Raw genomic sequence first — 24,702 nt, 5'->3', positions numbered from 1 at the left:
TATATAGTTCAAGTAAATGAATAGCATATTAAATGTATTATATGCCAACGAAACCTAAATAGAAGCCGTTTAAACATGACAATCCAGTAGCTAATGTGCCTAGTCTACAAAATAGGAACTATTCATGGATATCTAACATATTACAGTTTAGTTCTGTCACATCCCAATTTATATAATTACCTATATGTGTGGGTGAGTTAAAAGAAGAATTTATTAGAGCACAAAATAGGTACATTATAATTCTAAAACCTTAGAGAGATCAAAAACCAAGGAAAGGGTAATTTTATTTCTTTTTTTTTAATATCCCAACACAAATAGAGCCTGGGTATAGGCTTTTGTCATATTTACCTGGGAAAATGTTGAGTCTTATGTGAGTCCATCTCTGCAGAGAATTAACAGCAAAGTAATTGTGGCTGGAAGCAGGCTTTCCTAGCTTAAGTTCTGTCATGGGAACCAAGTAATGCCAGTTGTTGGACTTTAGCTAGCAATAAATATTAAAATGTTAGCAATGGCTCTAGGGAACAATAAATTTTTTCGTTCTAGTATCTTTGTGGGGTTTATGGGATAGAGATGCTTTGGAATAAAAATTAATGATGGATGTCTAATGAAACACATTAATAAAAATACTGATCAAGTCCCAAGTTTAATAATAAACAGAATAAAGACTCTGGGTTGAGTTGAAGTTTTTTGTTTCCACACTGTTCAAAATAGCCAGTGGGTGACAGAGCAGGAAGCAGACAGCGAAGATCGGAAATGAAGGATGAGACCTCACATCCCTCTGAATTCCTTCATCTTGAGGCTTCTTAGAATGATAATTTGAATATTCAAATAAAAACCAAAGTTATTCCCAGGGATCATGAATCTGGAGTAAATTGGTTGGCCTGAACCTTCCAACTATTTTCTCCATATTAGTACTTTCTTAAGATGAGGAGCCATTTGCTTTTGTGATTATCTCTCTCCCATTCAGTTATAGGTCAACAAACATGTAAAGTGCAATATCATTACTAAACAAGCATTGGGGGGAAAGAATGTGCAATAACACATTATTTTTTAAATTCACTACATTGTTTTTTTTTAGTTCACTAGACATAGCTACTTTTATAAAGTTGGTTTTATTATTTTTGCTGTTGTTTTTTTGCTTTTTAGGTCACACCCAGCAATGCACTGGGGTTACTCCTGGCTCTGCACTCAGGAATTATCCCTGGCAATGCTCAGGGGACCATATGGGATGCTGGGAATTGAACTTGGGTCGGCTGTGTGCAAGGCAAACGCCCTACCCGCTGTGCTATTGCTCCAGCCCCCTGCTTTTGTGAAGTTGTTATAAAAAATTATTTAAGGATGAAGAGTTAGGAGCTAAGCACATGCTCTGCATGTATGAAGCCGGGGTTTGATCCCCAACACTTCTGGGTCCCCTGAGCACTGCCAGGAGTGACTCTTGAACACAGAACCAGGAGTACCTCAAGCACATCAGATGTGACCCAAAAGCACCATCACTACTCCCCACTAAAGTATTTAAGCTTAATGGCAAATTTCTGTATTTATTCATTTGAAGCCAGAAGCTGTTTGCAGATAGGTACCAGGAAGCACTCGACTTGGTACGAAGCGCTCACCGTGCCTTTCTCTTACTCAGAGGAGGGCTAAACTCCAAATTCTCCAGAATATAAATGAGGTGTACCGGGAAGGGGAGGAGAGGCATGCCACGTTGATGGCCCCATAGAGCTACTTTGCAGTTTCTTCTTTACTGCCCCGACCACTGGGGCAGGACCCAGCTCTTTCGTGGAGGTGTACCTTAGCAATGGCTTCAAACTCCTGAGGTGTGGCTGCGGATCCTGTCCTGAGTCCTCTTTGGGGGATTTCTGGTTGTTGATCTGAAGTCAAAGTAACCATTCAGGGTTAAAATTCATCTTCCAGTTAAAATGGAATATACTCTTTAAACACGTTATATGGTTAACTTTCATTTTGTGAAATATCACTAAAAGTGATGATTTCTATGTCAACATAACAGATTGTGAAAGAAACACACAATTGTTGGAGTTCTTCAATTTTTTATACTATTAGTGATCATTTCAAATGATAATATGTAATATCTTTGATAGTACCCTTGCTTGCCAAAAGACTAAATATGGTTTCCAAGTTAGATCTGTAGCACTTCACTGTCGTCCCGTTGTTCATCGATTTGCTCAAGCGGGCACCAGTAACGTCTCCATTGTGAGACTTCTTGTTACTGTTTTTGGCATATTGGATACTCCACAAGTAGCTTTCCAGGCTCTGCCGTGCAGGCGGGATAGTCTCAGTAAGTTGCCAGGCTCTCTGAGAGGGATGGAGGAATTGAACCTAGGTCGGTCACGTGCAAAGCAAACACCCTACCCACTGTGCTACCACTCCAGTCCCCAAGTTATTTAAAACTTCAAAAGTTTTGCCTCATGATAGAATGTTCAAGATTAGATAAAGAAAGTTTTAGAATTTTTGTTTTAGAAGTTTTGTAAGGTTATAAATACTTCTTCCATGACTTACTTAGAATTGATATTCAGGGAATTCAGAAATAGAAGCAATCATAGGCAATTGATCTACAGTTGAAGGAATCTTAGATTATTATCATCTTCTACCTATATAGTACCATCACTACTAACATTTAACATTTCTTTCTATTTTGAGGCCACCCCCAGCTGTGCTCAGGGATGGCTCATGGCTCTGAGCTCAGGGTATACTCCCGGTCATGCTTGAGGGACTATATGGGTGCCAGGGATCGAACCTGAGTCAGTCATGTGCCAGGCAAGCACCTTAACTGCTGTTTATCTCTCTGACCTCGAAACTCGTTTGTTTTGTTTTCTTTTGTGTTGTTTGAGCCAAACCAGGCTATGCAGATGGCCGGGCTCTGCACTCAGGGATCGCTCCTGATGAGGCTCAGGGGTTCATATGTGGTGCCAAAGATTAAATCCAAGTCTGACGTGTACAAGGCAAATACGTGCTGTACTATTTGTGCCGACCTGCTGTACTATAACTCTGGTCTTGGCCTCATAACCGTGAAGGTGTCTAACTGTCTGTCTAAAACAAGACCATTCACTCCTAAAATGTGTGGGAATCAGCAGAGTTGTGTAAATAGCACCTTTAGTATGTTTGTCCAACTGACATTGTATCTCTTTTCTAAAGACATGTATATATACATATAATAGTACATATTTCTAAAATAATTTGTTCTGGTGGTACCAATTAAAGGAATAAATGTCTAGCTTTAGGAGCCTGCATGGTTCGTATGGTCTAGCATTCAGGATATGGAAAGGACCCCTTCCTGCAAACCCCCAAACGACTGCCTGATGAGCACATGCAATAGCACCTCTCAGGGTGGGCACCATCGTCCTCACAGCTCTGAGACCTGATTCCTACAGATCCGGATCTCCCAGAAAATCCACTCCCTATAAACCATCCCAGTAGCCTGCTCACCAAATTCACTGATAGGATTCAGGCCTCTGCTAAGGCCTGAAGAGCTGAGAAATGGAGAAATCTATATTGAACTCTATATAGGACCAAAAAACTCAAGTTAAAACTCAAAAATCGCACAGCACTCTAATGGGAATTTAATCTACATTCCCTTGCAGAAAAGGGTCCTAAACACATTACTGAAACTATTAGGGAGAAAAGTAACCAACTAGAAACCAAATCAGCCTTCCAAACCCCACAATCTCATTCTGGGTACCAATGATGCCCACGGTACCTTTTTCCAAGTTAGCTGCTTGAATTGAAATTCGGGGAGCATAATCTCCCAGGAAATAAGAGATGTCCACATCAAAGCCTCGGATAATCCCTTGTACTCCCAGTTTGACAATGCACCAATCATGACCTATTAAAGAAAAGAAGGTCCTGATTAGCTTTGATGAACATGTGGTGTAAAATAATTTTAAAAAATAATTAAAATAAGATAAAATAGAAGTAATGATAGAAGTTTAAGTTGTTCATGATGGTGTTATTATTTTGTTTCTTTTATCATTAACTCCTCCCACCAATTCTCAGTGATAATTTCTCATAATATTGCTACACATGACAGATTGCATATGAGTCTTTGATTTTAGTCAAATTGGAAATTTTATTTAACTGTAGAGGTAGTACAGGAGTTAACATGCTTTCTGTGCATGCCATCAACACTGATTCAAACCTCGGCACTCCATCCTATCTCCCAAGTACTGCCAAGAGTGATAGCCAGAATTCTGATCATCACTGAGCATGGCCCAAAGAGCAAAGAGAAAATGTATAGATGCTGGATTCAGAAAAACCTGATCAGATTCCAAACTGGTCATTTCTAGTGTATCCTTTGTAACTATTTTGGTCTTTTGGAGTCTCATTTCTTCAGTTGTGAATCAAGGATGAGATTAGCCTCTTCCACTATGATCTGTGGCACAGAGAATACTGATCCAGCTCAGCATGTGTTCACTACAGAATCTGGACTCCTGCAAATGCTCATTGTTATCTGAAGCTATTGAATATTCTCTAAGCATCTTCCCTCCCTACAAACATTATGTCTACTGAAGTCTACTTGTAAAATCAGCACATTATTGTGCAGCTCTCTTGGTTTCTTGAAATCAGATACAGACCCACTTTGAAGTGACCACATTTATTAAAATCAAATAATGTGCAAAGCCATTCCTTAACCTAACACTGAATTACTTCACTTTTGCTATCATTTCTTCAATTTTTAAAGGAGTATTTTGACTGAAACTGGTAAGTATCATCTTAACATCATATACAAGCAAGTGTGACATAAGGCAGAGTTGTTGGACAGATCTTAATCAATCCCCAGCTTTTCCTACTAATTATAGCACCTACGATGTGAATGAGTCTTTTATAGTAATTATATGAGAATGATAACTCCTAGTTCAGACAATTGTGATAAACTTATCTACAGTTTTCACCAATATTTTTATTTTCATCAAGGTTTTTGCCCTCATCCTTTTTTGAGACATGCAAAATGTAAGGCTTAAGGTTCCAATCACCCCCCCCACCACTACATTGTCAGATCCTGACATCTACAAAGGACGTGTCAAGAGCCCCATGTAAACATCAATCATAGTGGCCACAGAGATCATTCAAAGGGTTGGAGCATAGGCCTTGCATATCAAACTCCAAGTTTGATCCACGCACTACCAGGTGTAGCTCTGAAGGCCACGAGCACCACTGGGTTTGGCCTGATAACCTCAAGTACCACTGGGTGCAAGCGGAAGTACACTTCCTACCAAGCTTTAGTCCGTCGATTCCACATAGCTAGGTGACTCCAAGAATGAGCCTAGGCCCCTAGCACTGATTGGAAAGTCAAAATATTTTGAAACAAAATATAGACTAGCTTTCAAGAGTTCCTATTTGTCAACTTTGCAGTATTCATGAACAGCTGTCATATTTTTACCTGGAATTCTTTTTCTTCTGGTCTCCCATCCATCCATCCATTTCCCAAACTCTGTGTATTCATGTTCTTTAAACATTGGGCTTTCACTCTAAAGCAAAAACACATAGCAAGTTGACAATAATAGACAAAAACCTAGGATTTTGCCACACTAAAGAATAGATAGACCATGTAAACAGATCTCTTATGTATCCTGAGAAGGCCTAAGGGTAAAGCCCCAAACTTCATGCACAGGTAGTCCATTTCAAATCAGAAGATGCCTCCATGACTTTGTTTAATAGAAGAGAAAGTAAGTTTACTTGGCTGTAGTCTTCTGTACAGAGTCACCTACTGTGGCAATAAATAAACACAGAGCACAATTAATCTCTGACCCCACTAATGATGTAAATTCCAATTTAGGTGCATGCTAGAAAGTCACTAGAACAAAGTGAGAAAGAGTATGGGTGGATTTCCAAAGGCTCTCAGAAAAAGGTTATTGAACAAGGTATTCGATGAGTCTAGTGAAAAGTAAGCCAGAGACTCAGAGTCCAGCAGAGCAAAGACCTTCAGTGCTTTCCTGCCCTTTGCAGGAGAGAACATGAGTTCAGTCCCCAGCACTACCTACACAACTAAGTGGAATCACCAGTACCACAGCAAGTACCACTCCCAGGACACTGCAACCAAGTACATAAGCATGATAACCAGAGGACCACCCCAAAGGAAGAAGGGAAAACAAAACAAAAGATCAGAAGATATAAATAGAACCTTCTCCAAAGACATATAGATAAACCATAGACACATGGAAAAATGCTCAGCATCATGTCACTATAAAATTTCAAACCAAAATTATCTCACACCACTGAGAATGGTCTATACAAAAAGGTTGGAAACCACAAATTCTGGCAAGGAGGTGGAGAAAAAGGAGCCTTCATTCATAGATGGTGGTAACAGAAATCGTGCCAACCTCTATGAAAAGCATTATGAACAATCCTTTAAAAATAAAAATTGTCAGGGGCTGAAGCAATAGCACAGGGGGTAGGGTGTTTGCCTTGCACGCGGCCGACCTAGGTTCGGTTCCCAGCATCCCATATGGTCCCCTGAGCACTGCCAGGGGTGATTCCTGAGTGCCGAACCAGGAGTAACCCCTGTGCATCACTGGGTGTAACCCAAAAAGCAAAAAATAAAAATAAATAAAATAAATAAAAATTGTCAGATTTTTCATACATGTAAGAGTGTTGACCTTGAGCAAGTTTAACATCATTATTCCTCATTTTATTATTGCCTTCTCTGAGGAGTTAAGTCAGTTCACGTATGTAAGATACCTCAGAGGTCTCAGACCGCAACAGGCTGTGGACCAGCCCAACCCATCAGGCTTGACACCATGATGGAGGACAACAGAGAACATGCTACAGTGGTGTCATACAGAGCCTGTCCTGTGTGCATCTGTGTGTGTCCCCTGCCTCTCTCGCCTCTCTCATCCACACTCATGCTGGTCAATCAATCAAGGCAACAAAGTTCCAGCAGAATTTCTGCTTCTTCCCTAAGATTTTAGGATTTTTCTTTGTCTTTTTTTTTTTTTAGTAAACATGTCCTACATTTTTTTTAAACTTTTACAGAAAATAGTTTAATTTCACTGAATTTAATCTTTTGTTCCATGCTTTTGCATTGCATACCAAATAATGGGAATTTTTTCATCAGAAATATAGAATTAATATTTTATTTTTTTATTTTTATTGAGTCACCATGTGGAAAGTTACAAAGTTTTCAGGTTTAAATCTCAGTTATACAATGCTCGAATACCCATCCCTTCACCAGTGCTCATATTCCACCACCAAGAATCCCAGTATAGCTCCACCCCGCCCCCCCACGCCCCTAGCCCCCCATCCTTAGCCCCCCCCGCCTGTGTAACTAATAAATTTCACTTTACTTTCACTTTGATTGCATACAATATTTCAACAAAACTCACTATTATTGTTTGGAGAGTCTCTCCCCTAAACCTACATTTTTTATAATTGGGCATTTAAGAAATTTTTTTCTCAAAATGAAAGATGTGTGTCACTTTGCTTCCCCACACAGATGATGAGCTCATGTTAGACAGACGTACAAAATCTGAGGCGCTCAGTTACTCCCCATAAAGCAATGTGGTCCTTCCTGGTGGTGGCAGGCCCCAGCTGTGTCTGCAACATCGTAGCACGACTTGATGCTGATTTCTCCATGTTGCTATGGCCTAATGTGCCAATTCACCGGTACACATCACACGACTCTCATCCCAAATATATGGGTAGATTTTAATTAACATGGCGGCATAGATCACTCCACGCAGCACTTTACATCACAGAATGCCAATTTACAATACCTTTATAAGGTTTTCTGCAGGAGCGAAAAAGTCATCTGTTGAAAATAAAACCTAGGCAAATAAAGAAATAAAGATAAAATAACCATAAATTAAAAACCATTTTATTTCATTCCCTAGTGAAACATTACGAGATGCAGTAAAAAGAGAACCAAAATTGCTTGGGGGCAGAGAAACAATATGCAATTAAGCTACAATGCTTTTTAAATGTTTAGATTTCATTGTCTGCCTCCTCCTTCATCTCTTCTTCCCACCCCTTTTGCTTAATCCCCTTTACCATCTGGCAGCAAATGTGCTAACTTCTTACACTTAGGAAGAACCAAAGTCAACTTTTTCTTCTTTTCAAGAACTGAGGGCTTTGCGATTCTTTCATAACCAGAGTAGTGGGGGTGGGGGTGAGGGGATGCTCACAGGGTCACCCCTGTGAGTTAGTCAGTTCTCTGAAGGATGCCATGCAGGAATTTGGTGATTGACTGACTCAAATGGGACTTTGGAGGCCTTTGAGAAGCCTCCGTAGTACCCAAAGCAAGCAGGCGTAAGTAATGGCTCCTGACCCCCAGTTAAACTTGGAACTGTGGAACCTGAAGTTGGCGGGGAGGGAGGGAGGGGGGTTGTGGGAGGTGGAATTGCTGAGTCCATCCCAGAACCTCTGAGGCAGAGGAGGACCCTGCTATTGGTGTGCTGCCCTGGTTTGTTTGGCAGAGTGTGGGGGTATTGTTGCTGCATTGGGGTCGACCTGCTGGCCTTGAGAATTTAGCAGGGTGAAGTAAGACAGCTAACATGGAGATTCTCACCTCCTCCAGATCTTTCAGCAGAAACCTGCACAGGGCACAGGATCATTCTTCTCCAGTTCCTTCTCCCATGTCCCATACCTGCTCTGTTGCCAAAATACCAACCCAGCTGGAGCACACCTACTCCTTCCCCCGAGTCCTCAGCCTGAAATGCCCTCAGCTCACTTTGCTAGGCCAGGTCCCTCCTCCACTTGCAGAGTCCTTGAATATCCCTTCCCTGGAGGGATGCTGTTCGCACCTCCACCTCGTTGATCTCACTGACATGTGGAGTAGATAAGTTCCCACAGCACCCTTCCTAGCCTTAATGACTGAGTATAAGGAGTGGCCGTCCTTTTGTGCACGCACAGGCCAGCAACACTGGTGGTAACTGGTGTCTGCTACACACTTTGTACATTTCTAGTCCCACCACTTTGTATATAATGGGTACCATACAGTTGTAGGTGGTGATACCTCAAGCACCTTCTACTTTTCAGGTCCTATACCTTGTCCATTATTGGTTCTGAGTACCTCGCACATTCCAGGTATCTCAGCTTGTGCATTGTTAATACCACAACCTAATTCATTACTGGTACCACACAGCTCATGTATTCTGGTATTGAATCATGTGTACAATGTCTATGAAGTTCTCAAGGGGATTCTCATGCTATCTTGAGGAGTACTGATCTAAATGTTATGAAAAAACACAGGTATAGTGAATTTTTCACAGGCTAAATTTTCTCAGTTTCAAAAAATAAATAAATAAATAAATAAATTTTCTCAGTTTCTAACTAAAGGCAATATTGCCCTTGATTTATAATTATCACCAATTTGATCAAAGTTCTTTGTCTGTCTTTTAACAATGATGGCTCCCATTTATGCTGGTATTCCACCCAAATCCTGACACGTAGGAAATTCGCTGAAGTGGTAAATAGGTCCCTTGTGTGATTGCCTTAGGGACTTGCCTCAAAGTAGTAACCATTTACCTTTCCTCCTACTGACTCAGATGCCAGGTCAATCAACTGGGTGAAGTCTGGAATCCTGATTCGTGATCCCTCCTTGGGAAAATCCATCATGTATTCTACAAAAGAGAAAGGTGAGCTCCATTACCTTCTGGTATAGTGGGTGGGCAGCAGACTCTGTGAGTGATGAGACCCTCACCTTATTTTAATTCTTAGAACAACTCTGCCATTTTAGTGTTATTCACATCTTCTAAATGAACAAACAAGGGGCTGGAGCGATAGCACAGTGGGTAGGGCATTTGCCTTGCACGCGGCCAACCCGGGTTCGAATCGCAGCATCCCATATGGTCCCCTGAGCACCACCAGGGGTAATTCCTGAGTGCAGAGCCAGGAGTAACCCCTGTGCATCGCCAGGTGTGACCCAAAAAGCAAAAAAATTAAAAATAAAAAAATTTAAAAAATAAATGAACAAACAATATCTTTGATGGGGAAAGGAAAGTAAGGTTTCCAAATCACCTAGCTGTTTTCCAAACTACCTATTTCCTATCTAAATGTGTCTAACTATAATTGATATCTTAAAAACTCTTGGCACAATGCTGGCATGCATGTCACATTGTTTTTTAGATAAGAAAATGTCATTTAGGGCCAGAAATATTGAGCAAAAGTTAGTGTACTTGCCTTCTATGTGGTGGAAGCCGCCATGATGGTTCAAATATTGACACTGCATGTGGTCCCCCGAGCACCACCAGGGATGACCCTCCAGTACAGAACCAGGTCTGGTCCCTGAGCACAGAATTGAGTGTCCCCTGACCATAGAATCAGGAGTGGTCCCTGAGCACAGATCTAGGTGGGGTCCCTGAGCACCACCAAGTGTGTCCCCTAAAAAACAGAGAGAAAAAAAATAATTTGGTATGTTATTATTCACTCCACAATCATGTGCAGAGATTCTATGATGAGGATCAAGCACTGAGCCAAGCTTTGGGGTCACCCCATTCTTAATGACTCACAAGATATAGTCATCAGCCAAATGATAGTAGTGATGGAGATGCTTTCATGGGAATTGAGGGGGGACACACACATTCACACACACACACACAAACACACACACAGAGTGAACTCAGCAGTTCAGGAACTTTGCAACAGACACCAAGCTGGTAATCAACTGAAAGAGTCCCTGAGACAGCATGTGCCTGGCACATGTACAGGTCCACAGAGCTGACAGCAACATTTTTCTGTACTTCTATAGTCCAACCTGAAACTACTAGCCCTGTGTGACTATGTAATAAACCTAATACCCCCCCCCAAAGTAAACTAAAATTAAGAATCCAAAAGTGACATAAAAGCATAACTGAACCCTGAGCCAGGTTGTCTTCACCGTGCAACTCGGAGGAAGTGGGTTGAGTTTCCCTCCCTGTCCCAACAGAGCCCCGGCAGCTAAAGACCTCCAGAACCCAATCGCTGCCATGTTCATGGCCGCTCCCCATAGGCTCGGACAAACCTCACCCATTGGTGAATCTGCAGGAAAACCCAGATTTGTGGGACCCATGACTGAAATCTCCAAGCTCACCTGGAGTGGGAATGGGACTCCTCTCCCATCTCCCGAGTTTACCAGTAGCTTGGCAGTCAAACCCACAAACTACTCCCAGTGCTATATAATCTCATCAGCAAGCCATGATCCAGAGGCTCAGAAATAAAGCTCCCAAAAGAGAGCAACATAGGCCTCATACAGGATTAAATCCTCTGTGTAATAGTACTCTAAATTTTAGAATTTCTGGAGTGATCTCTCAGACTCCCCACTGCTGATGTACCAAGAATAGCACACAACATTTGATTGGATTTAGCAAACATGTTTGTAATCTCTTTTACAAGGGCTTCATGGTTCCAGGATGAAATACAATAATCTTCAAGCATTTTCCTCTAAGGAAACTTTATTGAACCATTTTTAGCACATTATTCATAATAAGCAATGCAAAAATAATTGTTTTGGCTTCTTCCTTGGGGCCAAAATTTGGGATTTGGGTGGAAACATTCGAAACATGGTGGTGGAAAGGTGCAATGATGGTGGAATTGGTGTATGAATATTAAATGTAATTAATTATTGTGAACAACTATAAAAATAAAAAAAAAATTTAAAGGCATGGCTAAACAGCATGTGCCTCCCTCTCTAAAGCACAACCAGAAATCACCTACAAGTCACAGAAAATCCTATTTCTAGTCTGGTTTACAAACAGGACCTTTATACATTTTTAGATATAAAGTTTAATGATGATGATAGAGGAGCATAGAGAGAGGAGGGAGGAGGTCAGAGGCCAGCAGTAGACATAGCTGTTGGCCAACCAGCTTGGAAGAGAAAAGAGACTATGGATGCACATTCCCTAACATTGGTGAGCTCTTTACCACAGAGACTGGCACACATTCAAAAGAACAAAGCAACCAGTGCTGGTGTGGATGTGGGGGAAAAGGGACGCTCCTTCACTGTTGGTGGGAATGCCGATTGGTCCAGCCTTTCTGGAAAACAATATGGACAGTCCTTCAAAAATTAGAAATTGAGCTTCCATATGACCTTGCAATACTACTTCTGGGAATATATCCTGAGGATGCAAAAGAGCACAGTAGAAATGACATCTGTACCTATGTATTCATTGCAGCACTGTTCACAATAGCCAAAATATGGAAACAAACCCGAGTGCCCTAAAACAGATAACTGGTTAAAGAAACTTTGGTACATCTACACAATGGAATACTATGCAGCCGTTAGGAGAGATAAAGTCATAAAATTTGCTTATAAATGGATAAACATGGAGAGTATCATGCTAAGTGAAATGAGTCAGAAAGAGAGGGACAGACATAGAAGGACTGCACTCATTTGTGGAGTGTAGGGTAACATCACATGAGGCTGACACCCAAGGATGGTAGATACAAGGGCCAGGGGGATTTCCCCATAGCTGGAAGACTGCTTCATGAGTGGAGGGAGAAGGCAGATGGAATAGAGAAGGGATCACTAAGAAAATGATGGCTGGAGGAACCAGTTGGGATTGGAGATGCATGCCGAAAGTAGATCATGGACCAAACATGATGACCTCTCAGTGTCTGTGTTGCAAGCCATAATGCCCAAAAGTAGAGAGTATGGGGAATAATGTCTGCGTTAGAGGCAGGGAAATGTGGGAAAGGAGGGGTATACCTGGGATATTGGTGGTGGGGAATGTGCACTGGTGGAGGGATAGGTGTTTGATCATAGTGAGATTGTAACCCAAACATGAAAGCTTGTAACTATCTCACAGTGATTCAATAAAATTTTTAAAAATTAAAAAAAAAACATTGGTGAGCTTCTTAATGAGGTGAAATGCTAACCTGCTGGCAATGCTTCCAGACATATTTTTTAAAGGTAATATTGCCAAGAAAGGACTTCACACACATACATGAGCACACACACACACACACACACACACACACGACCCATGTATATGTGAACACAGATACAAAAAAATCTTCCTGATCAATTAAATTCAGCAATATCATAAAAGAATTACACCTTAAAACCATTGGTATTCATTTTCTGGGTACTAGGATGGTTGGGCATAAGCAAATCAATTAATATAATAAACCACATTGACAAAAGAAAAGATAAATATCACATGATCACAATAGATTCATATAAAACATTTTACAAGACCCATTATTACAAAGCTCAAAAAACTAGCAATAGAATGAATATATCTCAATATGATAAACCCCTTATGGCAGAATCTCCTGTCCCCGTGCCAGGCTGTCTTCACCCGAGCCCTTGGAGGGGGGCAGGTTGAGTTTCCCTCCCCACCCCAAGCAAAGCCCCAGCAGCCAAAAACCTCCAGAATCCAACTGCAGCCATACTCCACACACTTGGACAAGCCTCACCCATGAGGGAACCAACAGAGGAACCCAGGTATGCAGGACCCATGGCTGAGCTCTCCAAGCCTGCTCAGATTGGGACTGGGTCTCCTCCACACAGATCCCAAATCTTCCAGCAGCTTGGCAGTCACACCCACAAACTGCCCCCAGCACCATGTAATCTCATCAATGACCAAGATCTATAAAACAAAGCTCCCAGAAGAGAGCAACGCAGTTTTTCCTGGACCTCTTATACTTTAGCCCACTGATGTATCCAAAGCAGCACACATGTGTTAGGTTTTAACATATTTGCTTGTATTCTATTATATGTGGGCTTAAAGGGCCCCAAAATGAAATCAACAACCTTTACACTCTTCCCTCTTATTATGGTCAGAAGAGGCTTGCTGGTTGAGTTGGTGTTTGAATATTATCTGTAATGAACTATTGTGAACTACTTAATGAAAATTAAATGTATAATAATTGCAAAAAATATATTTTGGTGAACCTAAAAAAAAGATAAAGCCCATATATGACAGACTCACAGCTAATATCACACTGTTAAGAGCATAAAGATTTTCTTCTAAAATTGGGAATAAAACAAGGATGTCCACTCTCACCATTGCAGTTCCACAACATTTTGGAACTCCTGAAGGGGACGTAAAAGGAAACTAAATTGGAAAAGAAGTAGAACTATTATATCTTTCAATATGCACGTAAGACTCCACTAAAAAAATACTAGGAATAATGAATACAGGATACAAACAATATACAAAAACATACAGTATTTATTTAACATGAATTGGGAGGAAGATAAATGAAGAAAATAATCACATTATGACTGTGTCACAAATACATCTGTGTAAAAGATATAATACTTGAAGCACACTTTACAAAGCAAATGAAAGAGCTAAGCACTGACATTGTTGTGTCAATAATAACTGTAAGACATTGTTGGAAAAGACAGAATACAAAGAAATTGAAAGACAACCTATGTTCATAAATTGAAGAATAAAGCAATTTACAGGTTCAATGCAATCTCTATCAGGACTCCACTGGCATTTTTCAAGGAAATATAGCAAGTAATTCTAAAATTTGTATAGAGTTCATGCTATCTGGTTTTTGTGATTTCATACAAAGCCTTATAATATAAGTGCGTTAAGAAATTGCAGTATAGTATGTATACACCTTGACAACTACTTGGCTTTAAGAAAAGATAAAATCTTGACTCTTGTTACAATGTGACTAATATGTGTTAAGCATTATATGACGCAAAATAAATGAGAGGGAGCAGGACAAATAACAGGCAATCTCATTCATCTACAATCTCGCTCATCTGTAATCTATAAAGAAATGAAATAAGGGTATAGACAGTATTGAACAATACCAAACCCTTGAACTCTGACAACAGAACTGAAGTTACCAAGTGTGAAGTTAAGTGGGGCCAGGAGGCGTTGACTAGAAGTGATTTGATGACAGCATGCAAGGAGGAACTGGACACACTTGAAAACAATGGTGGATGAACTTTGACATTATAGTGATGAGTAGGGTGCAATAACTTTTTGCACAAAAACATAAACATCAAAACTTTTGTAAGTCATTTACCTCAACAACTTGTGTAAGCCATTTACCTCAACATTTCTTTTAAATCAAAAATAGAATACGGCGCCAGAGAGATAGTTCAGCAGATTGAGTACATGCTTCGTTTATGAGACCCAGATTCTATCTCTAATATCACATGATTCCCCAAGTACTGCCAGAGTGACCCCTAAACAGAGAGGCAGGAGCAGCCTCTGAGCAACTTCAGGTGTGGCCTCAAACCAAAAATTGTTTAATTATCAAGTTTGATTCCTCTGCCCCTCTCAGAGAGCCCGACAAGCTACGAGAATATCTCCCCTGCATGGCAGAGCCTGGCAAACTACCCATGACATATTCGATATGCCAAAAACAGTAACAAGTAGTCTCACCATTTGTTGTGAGACGTTACTGGTGCCCACTCAAGCAAATCAATGAACAACAGGAAGACAGTGCTACAGTGCTACATAATAATATTTCATTTCCTTATTGTCTTATTTTCAAGTGCTCGGTAGCCATAAGTCACTTCTCTACTGAACAGCACAGGTACAGAACACTCTCATTATCAAAATAAGTGATGTTGAAAAAATTCCAAAAAGATTGTCAAATATAATTTACCCTCTGGGCACTACCATGGTGAAAACTGCTACAAACAGGAGACCTCAAGACTATGTATGAGCTCTGCAAAGTTGACACAAAAGGGCTTCTTCAAGTACAGTAGGTCAGCAGAGCTGGGCAAGTCCAGTCCTCCACACTGGTCCCAGCTCACCAGCCTTTCCTCCCCAGCAGGGGCTCAGAGGAACAAAAGATAAGAGAGGGGATCTGCTCATAAACTTAAGTCTGGGTAGGCAAGAAGGTGAGTCTGGCTTCTTTCTCACGATGTAGCCAAATAACTGTGCCAGATCCCATACAGAAATGGAACATGCCACTCACCACGGGCTTAGGGGTGTTTAATTTGCTCAGTTTATTAGAACATGTGACTTCATCAGGCACTCTTTCAGAAGTTAGACTGGTTTGGGGTTTTTAGAACAGTTGCAGCAAACTCAACATGTATAGGCCATAACACAGACGTTTTCTTAAGTCAACAATTTAAAGCTCTGTTCTCAGGTTCTATTATAATATGGGCCTATGAGTGAGAAGAATGGGAAGAAAAAAAATTTTTGCAGAGCTGGAGATTGAATCCAGGACTTCACACATGCAAATGCTCTCTCTACTGCTGCGCTGCATACACAGTACCCTGTCACTGCTGTTTAACCAGGGGAAAAATCAAGTAACACAGTGTGGGGTGGGTCTCCTGGGGTCTCACCTACTCCCTGCTAGCCAGAGATTTAGGAAGGAAAGAGTCCCTTTCAACACTGCTTTTATCTTTCTCTTTGATGTGCTATAGATGACCTAGACCTAGCAGATGAGGTCTGAGTTCTAACACTTCAGATTTCTATATACTCAAAGTCCCCTAAAAAAAAAAAACACTCAATTTAGACAACAAAAACATATAATACTAGTTTTTCTGAAAATGAATATTTCCATTTGGAAAATAAATCAGTTACAAGTGCTTCTCTAAACACATTAGTCAGTGTAGCAGTGCCCTCTATAGCTAATGCCAGAAGCAAACAGAACCTTCGCGTCCCAGGCAGCTTTCCAGCATCAATGCACAATTTAAGTACAGGCATCAAGTTCTATAAAATCAGAACCAGACATTTATTTGACTAGCTCACCTCAAAGACAGGCAGAGCTCTTCTAGGCTAGTGTTTGCTTTTCCATGTGAAATCTATCTCCTTAGAAACAACTGTTTTAATTGGCAGAAGCTTAGTTTGAGGCAGAAAATTCTCTTCCTTAGTCTTCCAGAAGTGGAAGGAATAGATGTCACCAGCCTCCCGCATTGCTGTCAAGCTTCTGTAGAGGAACTACAAAGGGACCTGTACAGTGCCTTCCAAGAAATAGTTCTTTTAATGCCTGATCATTCTTTTGGCAAAATTCCATTTGCAGTTGAGACCCTGCTACTCAAACAAGCTTAATTGTGTTACATTGCATTGGAAGCAAAGCAAACAGGCATTTGTGCACTACTGTGATAGAGATAGATTTCTAAGGAGCAGCAAACTCCTAATGTAATTTAATAAAAACAGCAGTTGGGGGTCGGGGAAAGATCCAAAATTCAGCCATCAGTTTCTCCGCTGCCAAGCATACATCCTTTGCTATCACTTTCTGAAGATATCAGACCTTCACATTAGAGACCCTCTGGGTAATTCATGAAATATGTGTCTAGATGTCCAAGTGTTCTATGATAACTCTTAATCACTGTGGGATTCTACCTTAAAGCTGATATTTAAATTCTGTTCTTTAGTCAGACCAGCTACATTTTAGTGACCAGCCAGAGAATTTTATTGTGAAAAGTTCTAGCCAACCATACAGGTGTATGACTTAAAAAGCATTTTTCTTGTACATTAGGCATGAGTATCTTTTAATTTAATATGCTTTATTTTATTGATGATCTTTGGCTTAATATTCATTTTTAATAGTTTTAGAAGTTTGTCATACCTCTCATGCATGTCTGAAAGACGCAACAGTACTGCAAAGCCTTCCGTTTGGCCTTTTCCTACTGAAGACTCACTGGCATCAGGCAAATTCTGAGAAACTGAGGCCAGAGGCATGGGACAGCAGAAAAGGTGCTTGCCTTGCTTGCTGCCTACCCCGGTTCAATCCCCAGCATCCCTGAGCCCTGCCAGGAGTGATCCCAAAGTGCAGAGCCAGGAGTCAGCCCTGAGCACCTCAGAGTGTGGCCCAAAAACCAACAAGCATAAAAATTCTGAGAACCTGACCCAGGAAGCTCCAAGTTCCCATGACTTCCTTACAAGCGGTCTGTGCTCCGTGGAAACCAAAGCTAAGGTGGTTATAGCCGTCTCATCCAGCATTGCCAGGTCCTAAAACAGAGAGCACGAAGACCCTCTTCTTTTTTTTTTTTTTTTGGCTTTTTGGGTCACACTCGGCAATGCACAGGGGTTACTCCTGGCTCTGCACTCAGGAATCACTCCTGGCGGTGCTCAGGGGACCATATGGGATGCTGGGAACCGAACCCGGGTCAGCCGCGTGCAAGGCAAACGCCCTACCCGCTGTGCTATTGCTCCAGCACAAAGACCCTCTTCTGCCTGCCCTAGGTGCCACTTGGTTTTTCCAAGGTGCCGCTTTGTCAAATCCCTGTTAAGGTCCAAGTTGTCACTAGTTCCCTCTCGGTTAGACCATGCGGCCTCTCACCATGCAGTGCCATAGCAGCTGTGGACAATATGTACTGAGACATCGAGGGTGGGTCCCTATGAATCTTAGTTAGAGGGCCTGGAATTTGAGTTGCAAATCCTTTTTTGTGTCACCCAATATTCTCTTTTTTTAACCATATCAGTGTAGAAATCATTGTAAGTTTGGAGAAGGTATAAAAACAAGCTCCACACTCCATTTGGCCTTCCACCCTTATCCACGGTCTCCATGACACACTGTACAAAGACTTTCAAACTCCTAGATGGACTGTCACCTAATGCCAACCCCTCTCCACCTTTCACTTGCCACCTACCTCCTGCTCTCCTAGAACTCTTCCAAGTACCAAGAACCAAAAAAAGATAAGATTCCCTACCTTGTCCCCTTCAAGGGCAGAACACAGGAGAATGGTGGTACAGATGCAGGAACACTTGGGAAGGACATCATGCTAGGGTCAGGGCATCTTAGCTTTGTGCTGAGTGTTACAGAACAGGCAGGAGGGAACAAAGTGATGGGACAACAGGTAGGAGCGATCCCTGAGAGAATAACCAGGAGTAAGCACTGAGCACAGCAGGATGTGGCCCCAAAACAAAACAACAACAACAAAAGAAAGGGTAGGAGACAGTCCATGGGGTGAGACCCTCCAGACCTGAATCTTGGGAAAGATTGAAAGTTGCATGTGCTGGGATTACCATCAGAAATAAGTCCAAGGCATGATTCTCAAAAAATTAGAAATTGAGCTCCCATTTGACCCAGCAATACCACTCCTGGGAATATATCCTAGAGAAGCAAAAGGTATAGTAAAAAATTACATCTGCACTGGTATATTCATTGCAGCACTGTTTACAATAGCCAAAATCTGAAAAAAAAAAAAGAGTGCCCAAGAACAGATGACTGGTTAAAGAAACTTTGGCACATCTACACAATGGAATACTATGAAGCTGTTAAAAAGATTAAGCCATGAAAATTGCATATAAATGGATCAACATGGAAAGTATCATGTTAAGTGAAATGAGTCAGAAAGAGAGACACAGACATAGAAGGATTGCACTCATCTGTGGAATATAAAATAACAGAGAGGGAGACTAGCACCCAAGAGTTGTAGATATAAGGATCAGGAGGTCTGCCCCACAGCTTGGAAACTGACCTCACGTGCTCGGGGGAGAGGCAGCTCAGATAGAGAAGAAACACCAAGTAGAGGATGTTGGGAGGACCCATTCGGGTTGGAAGATGCGAACTAAAAGTAGACTATAGACCGAACATGAAGGCCACTCGATACCTCTATTGCAAACTACAACACCCAAAAAGAGAGAGAACAAAAGGGAATGCCCTGCCACAGAGGCAGGATGGGGGGGGTGGGAATGGGGGGGATACTGGGATCATTGGTGGTGGAGAACGGGCATTGGTAGAGGGATGGGTACTCTATTATTGTATGACTCAAACGCAAGCACAAATGTTTGTAAGTATGTAACTGTACCCCACTATGATTCACTAATAAAAAATTTTAAAAAAAAAGGAGAGATGATGTGTGAGCCAAGAGGTGCTATTGGTGAAGAAGGAAGCTTTCACGAAAAAGGGGACCAATTACACCAAAGATGTAGACGTAGGGTCTGCAAGGCAAGTGGGGGATACTGGATTCTGCTTGCCTCTCACACATGTCAGACACCCCATGTTCCCACATGGCATAAGCCTGGCCACTTGAACTCCTGGATTCTTTGATTGCCCACTGCACTCAGTCACAAATACCTATAAGCTCACATACAGGTATTATTAGGCATGTAATTAGCTTCATTCTTGCCTCTTAGGTTAAAAATAAAATGCATGGTTGTGTATACAGACGTCCGATGTGGGATGAGCAGAATCCTAGGGAGGAGGCTGACGTGCAGGCACTGAGAGGGGTGCAAACATGAGCCTGAAACTGACATCTGAAGGAGTGAACATAGGACTTGGTAGTTAGGGACCTGTCCCTACGAAGCTTTTGTCCCATGTGTGTCTTTCCTTTCAGGGGGTCTGAGGCCAAAGAATTTAAAACACACTGACCCCAAGGAAGTCAATGGAAGACAGAGAAAGACACGAATATGCTTATTGTCCTAATAGCAGTTGACATGGATGTAACCGAGCCTTGGTGCCTACAGAGAGTTTCCACTCCTGTGGGGTGGTAGTAGTGAGGGACACCTAAGTAAGTTGTGCTCCCTAATCCCTGGATCTTGTGAGCACATAGCCGCATATAAAGGAGGGAAGTTCAGGTTATACAGCCTTAGAGGGAAGTAATCAGGGAAAACCTGGGTGGGTCTAGTCTTATTGAGGGGACCTTAAAAGCAGAGTTTTGGAGACCAGAGAGATAGTGCAATGGATAAGGTACTTGTCTTGTATGCTGCTGACCTAGGTTTTATCCCTGGCACCATCTCTGGTCCCCTCAAGCATCGCCAAAAGTGACTTCTGAGCACAGAGCAAGGAGTAAGCCCTAAATAATAATAATAATAAACAGTAAAAAAGGATTCCTTGAGCTGAAAAACAAGCAGAAAGGAAATCAGAAAGAATCAGAGTGTGACAGTGAATCACAATACAAGGAGGGGATTCTTACACAGCAGCTGCTCTGAGATTGGGGCCGTGTGCAAGGACAGAGGCTGCTAGAATGAGGGTGACTGCTGATAGTAGCAAGGAATGGGAAATCTCTGTCCCTCATCACAGGACCCAGTCGCCTCCTCAGGGAGCAGAGCTCCCCCACTTCACTGCTGTGGCAGCCCACAGCATTCTTCTGCACCCACCAAAATCCCTGACTGACAACGCACACATGAAATTATATTGTTCAAGTCATTGAGAATCTGTGACAAATGCAATTTGAAACTAAGTGAAACAGGTTATTGTCAAAGAGAACAGAGAGAGGGACTGGAGGGAACACAAAGGTTAGGGCACTTGCCTTAAATGCAACTGACCAGGGTTCAATCCACGGCAATATAGACAGTCCATTGAGCACCAACAAAAATAATCCCTGAGCACAGAGCCTGGAATAAGTCCTGAGCACTTCAGGGGTATGGCCCCACCCAAAGAGAAAATATACAGAGAAGCAAAGACACCAGTACATGGGGCTGGAGTGATAGCACAGTGGGTAGGGTATTTGCCCTTGCACACAGCCGACTCAAGTTCGATTCCCAGCATCCCATATAATACCCCCGAGCACCGCCAGGAGTTAATTCTTGAGTGAAGAGCCAGGAGTAACCCCTGTGCATCGCCTGGTGTGACCCAAAAGAAAAAAAAAAAAGAAAGACACCCAGGACTTATGGAATACTACCACCCAGAGATTGAGTATCCTCTGTGCTGTTTATACAGACATGTGGAGAGGCTAGTGAGGCAGGACACTTGGATTTCAAGAAGCTGCTTTTGACTGATCCTGGTCCAGTCCTGTACCACATCATCATATACCCTCCCTGAGCCCTGCCAGAGGTCACTCCTGAACACAGAGCAAGGAATAGCCCCTGAGCACCTCCAGGTGTGGCCCAAGCCACATTTCAAAAGAAACAAATACAAGGATCAGTAACATTATCCAAGCACCCAGAGATACATTCATCTGGGTTGCTTGGCCAGAACCCATGAAGAACAAAGGGGCTGGCCCTGGGAAGAGTCAGTCCCTTTCCACAGAAGAGAGGGGACTTTTCCCACCCAGCTCAGGCTGTGCAGGGTTCACAACACCCAAGTCCAGACAATATCTTTATCGATCAGTTTGGTTTAACCCACCAGCCTCTCCTATTCCTGGAGCCAGCCACCATGCTACACTAGACTTGTGTCCGGGAATCCTGTATTTCTCATGAATGGTGTGTAACAAGAGGAGGTGGGAAACTTCGGAAGAAATAGACATCTTGAAGTCATGAAATTTGCTTATTAGTGGATGGTCATGGAGAGTATCATGCTAAGTAAAATGAGTCAAAAACAAAAAGAGGTACAGATATAGAATGACTGCACTCATTTGTGGAATATAAAATAATAAGAGACAAAAACCCAAGGACAGTAGAAACAAGGGCCAGGAAGATTGTTCCATGGCTGAAAGCCTGCCTCATGAGCTGGAGGAGAAGGCAGCTGGGATACAGAAGGGATCACTAAGTCAATGATGGTTGGAGGGATTGCTCTGGATAGGAGATGTGTGCTGAAAGTAGATAAAGAACCAAACATGATGGCCTCCCTGTATTGCAAACCTTATTGCCCGAAAATAGAAAGTAATAAGTCTGTCATCGAGGCGGGGGGTGTGTGAAGGGGGGTGGGTGGAGGGAAGAATACTGGGGACATTGGTGGCAGGAAAAGTACACTGGTGGAAGGATGGGTGTTCAGTTATTGTATGACTGAAATTCAATCATTTGTAACTATAGAAAGCTTTGTAACTAGATCTCACAGTGATTCATTAAAAACAAAAATCAATGTCTTCTAGCCCCAATTTTCACGTCTCTTCCCAGGACTTCCTTACCCCACCGCCTGATCTACATATGATCATATCCATTACACAGATGGCCAGAGAGGGACTGCATTTGCCCACGGGCACACAGGAATGCAAAGGGCAAGAAGCGGGGGGTGTTAAATACTAGTGAGCACCTACCCACATTGCTCAGGATGGGGAAACCAGTAAAGGCTTCACTCTCCCAAGTAGCTGCAGGATTTGTCATGTGTTCTCCAGGCTAGAGGCTTTGAGGGAAACTTCTCCACCCCGCTACTGCCTCTAAGAATCCAATATGGGTCTGACCACATCTGCCAGCATTCACCATGGAAGGGCCGTGGTGTTTGTGTCTGGGACATTTCTATGCTCAGCCACAAATCCCCAGTGAATCAGGGGAGCCTGGCAGGGCCCCAGGAAGTCCACAGAAGGCTGTTCTAGGAATAACAGGAGCTTGTTTGCCCAAAAGGCCATCTCTCTTCCTAGTGCGGAGTTCTCAGCTCTGTGATTCCAGTAACTGGGGTTTCGTCAACACTCTGTTGGGATTGCCCAAACTTGATATTTTCCTGTATCTGTGGATGGACTAGAAGGTCTGAGGGGAGAGAGCAGCTGGCCACCACATCTCTCCCCATCCCCCTCCAGAAAGCAGCCTACAACTCCGTCTCTCATGAAAAATCCTTCCCACTGCACTCGTTTCTGATGGGGGCAGGGAAGGAGGTGGGGGGTGAGGGGGACTCCTGTGCTGGAGTGCCCAGGGGCCACTCACGGTGATACTTGGCCTGGACAATTTGATAAGAGACCTGAGAAGTCAGAACTTCTTAGGCCCTGTGTTTCCATTAGACTTGGGAAGGGGGGAGAGGTGGGTGGTGCTTCAGGCTACTCCCAGCTCGGTGCTCAGGGATCCATGCCGCAGTGCTAGGGGGACAAGGCAGTGTAAAGGATTGAAACCAGGCCTCCCACCTGCAGCGCATGTGCTTAGCCCTTTGAGCTACCTCCTTATCCCATTTGATTATACTTTAAATACGTTCTGTGCCAGGAAGTAAGTTCCCCTTTAAAAGCACAGGCTGTGACTGAAGCCAAGAAGTGATGGTTAAATGAATAAGCTTAAAGATTTTAGTGCCAATTGCAACTTTACTCATCAGAAATAAGAAGCACTATAATGGCTATTCCAATGAGATGAGGCAATTATTCTCTTTGGATGGTAGAAGTACAATCTTGAAATTCCATATAATTAAGCTCCGGTGTGTGGTTTTTTTTTTCACCCTTTGGGACTTGTTTTAAAATAAGAAAAGACACAATAGAGTTTGGAAGGTTTTCCCTTGACAAGTCTCTGCTGGGAATTATTATTTCCTGTTAAAGCTCTCTGAGGCATGGGTTGGAGAGGAGCAGTGAGTAAGGCACTTGCCTTGCTTGTGGCTGGCCAGGGTTCGATCCCAGGCATCACCAGGAGTAACTCCTAAATGTAGAGCCAGGAGTAGACCCTAAGCCTTTCCAGGTGTGGCCCCCAAGCAAAAAAACATACAAAAAGTTCTCTGAGACTGGAGAGAGTACAGCGTTTAAAGCACTCCTATGTGATCCCCAGCCCTTGGTCCATGAGCCCTGCCAGGAGTGACCTCTGAGCACGGAGCCGAGTAAACCCTGAGCACTGCTAGCCGTGGCCCAAGACCAAAACCATCCCCAGCAAATGTTGTAATCATTGTTCATATCCCAAGAAAGCCTCTAATCCTATGTAAATATGAGGTATATGGAAAAATGCTTCCCTTTATGTATGCAAGGTTCGTACACTAGGAGAACTTGGACAATCCTATTAAGCACTGAAATAGACTCAAGCTTTACTCGAATTTGTGATCTTGTTTTGAATATAGATTTATTTCGCCTGTGGACTTGGTGCTCTCAATGCTCTTTTGTAAAGATCAAAGTCAAGTGCCTGCCCTAAATCCAACTCAACCCAAGGAGGCCCAGAGACTCTGATCTCACCCTCAGGTCCTTCCCGCTGCTAGAAATTCTACTCCTGTTACCCACATTACAGCCACTACAATACCAAACCCCTCAACAGTGCACTGCCTCGGCCACCCCAATACCAAACCGTCCACCACCCACTGCCCACTTCTCCCTTCCAAGGTCAACACCATTGTCCAGTTACCACTACA

General features: G+C 42.5%; 1 protein-coding gene across 1 annotated transcript in view; it reads right to left on the bottom strand.

Annotated features, from left to right (window-relative positions):
* Window positions 1-9,564, bottom strand: part of ALLC (allantoicase) — a 28,699-nt gene extending 19,135 nt beyond the window's left edge. Inside the window, exons 1-6 of the mRNA XM_055123495.1 lie at window positions 9,475-9,564; window positions 7,725-7,775; window positions 5,393-5,480; window positions 3,713-3,838; window positions 1,789-1,868; window positions 349-481 (exon numbers count right to left, since the gene is read on the bottom strand). Of these exons, the coding sequence (XP_054979470.1) occupies window positions 349-481; window positions 1,789-1,868; window positions 3,713-3,838; window positions 5,393-5,480; window positions 7,725-7,775; window positions 9,475-9,564 (568 nt within the window). The remainder of the gene's footprint in view (window positions 1-348; window positions 482-1,788; window positions 1,869-3,712; window positions 3,839-5,392; window positions 5,481-7,724; window positions 7,776-9,474) is intronic.
* Window positions 9,565-24,702: the final 15,138 nt, after the last annotated feature.

This window comes from Sorex araneus, chromosome X (assembly GCF_027595985.1).
Source record: "Sorex araneus isolate mSorAra2 chromosome X, mSorAra2.pri, whole genome shotgun sequence".
NCBI classification, from domain to species: domain Eukaryota; kingdom Metazoa; phylum Chordata; class Mammalia; order Eulipotyphla; family Soricidae; genus Sorex; species Sorex araneus.
The sequence above is the reverse complement of the archived record's forward strand: the minus strand, read 5'-3'. Positions and strand labels throughout refer to the sequence as shown.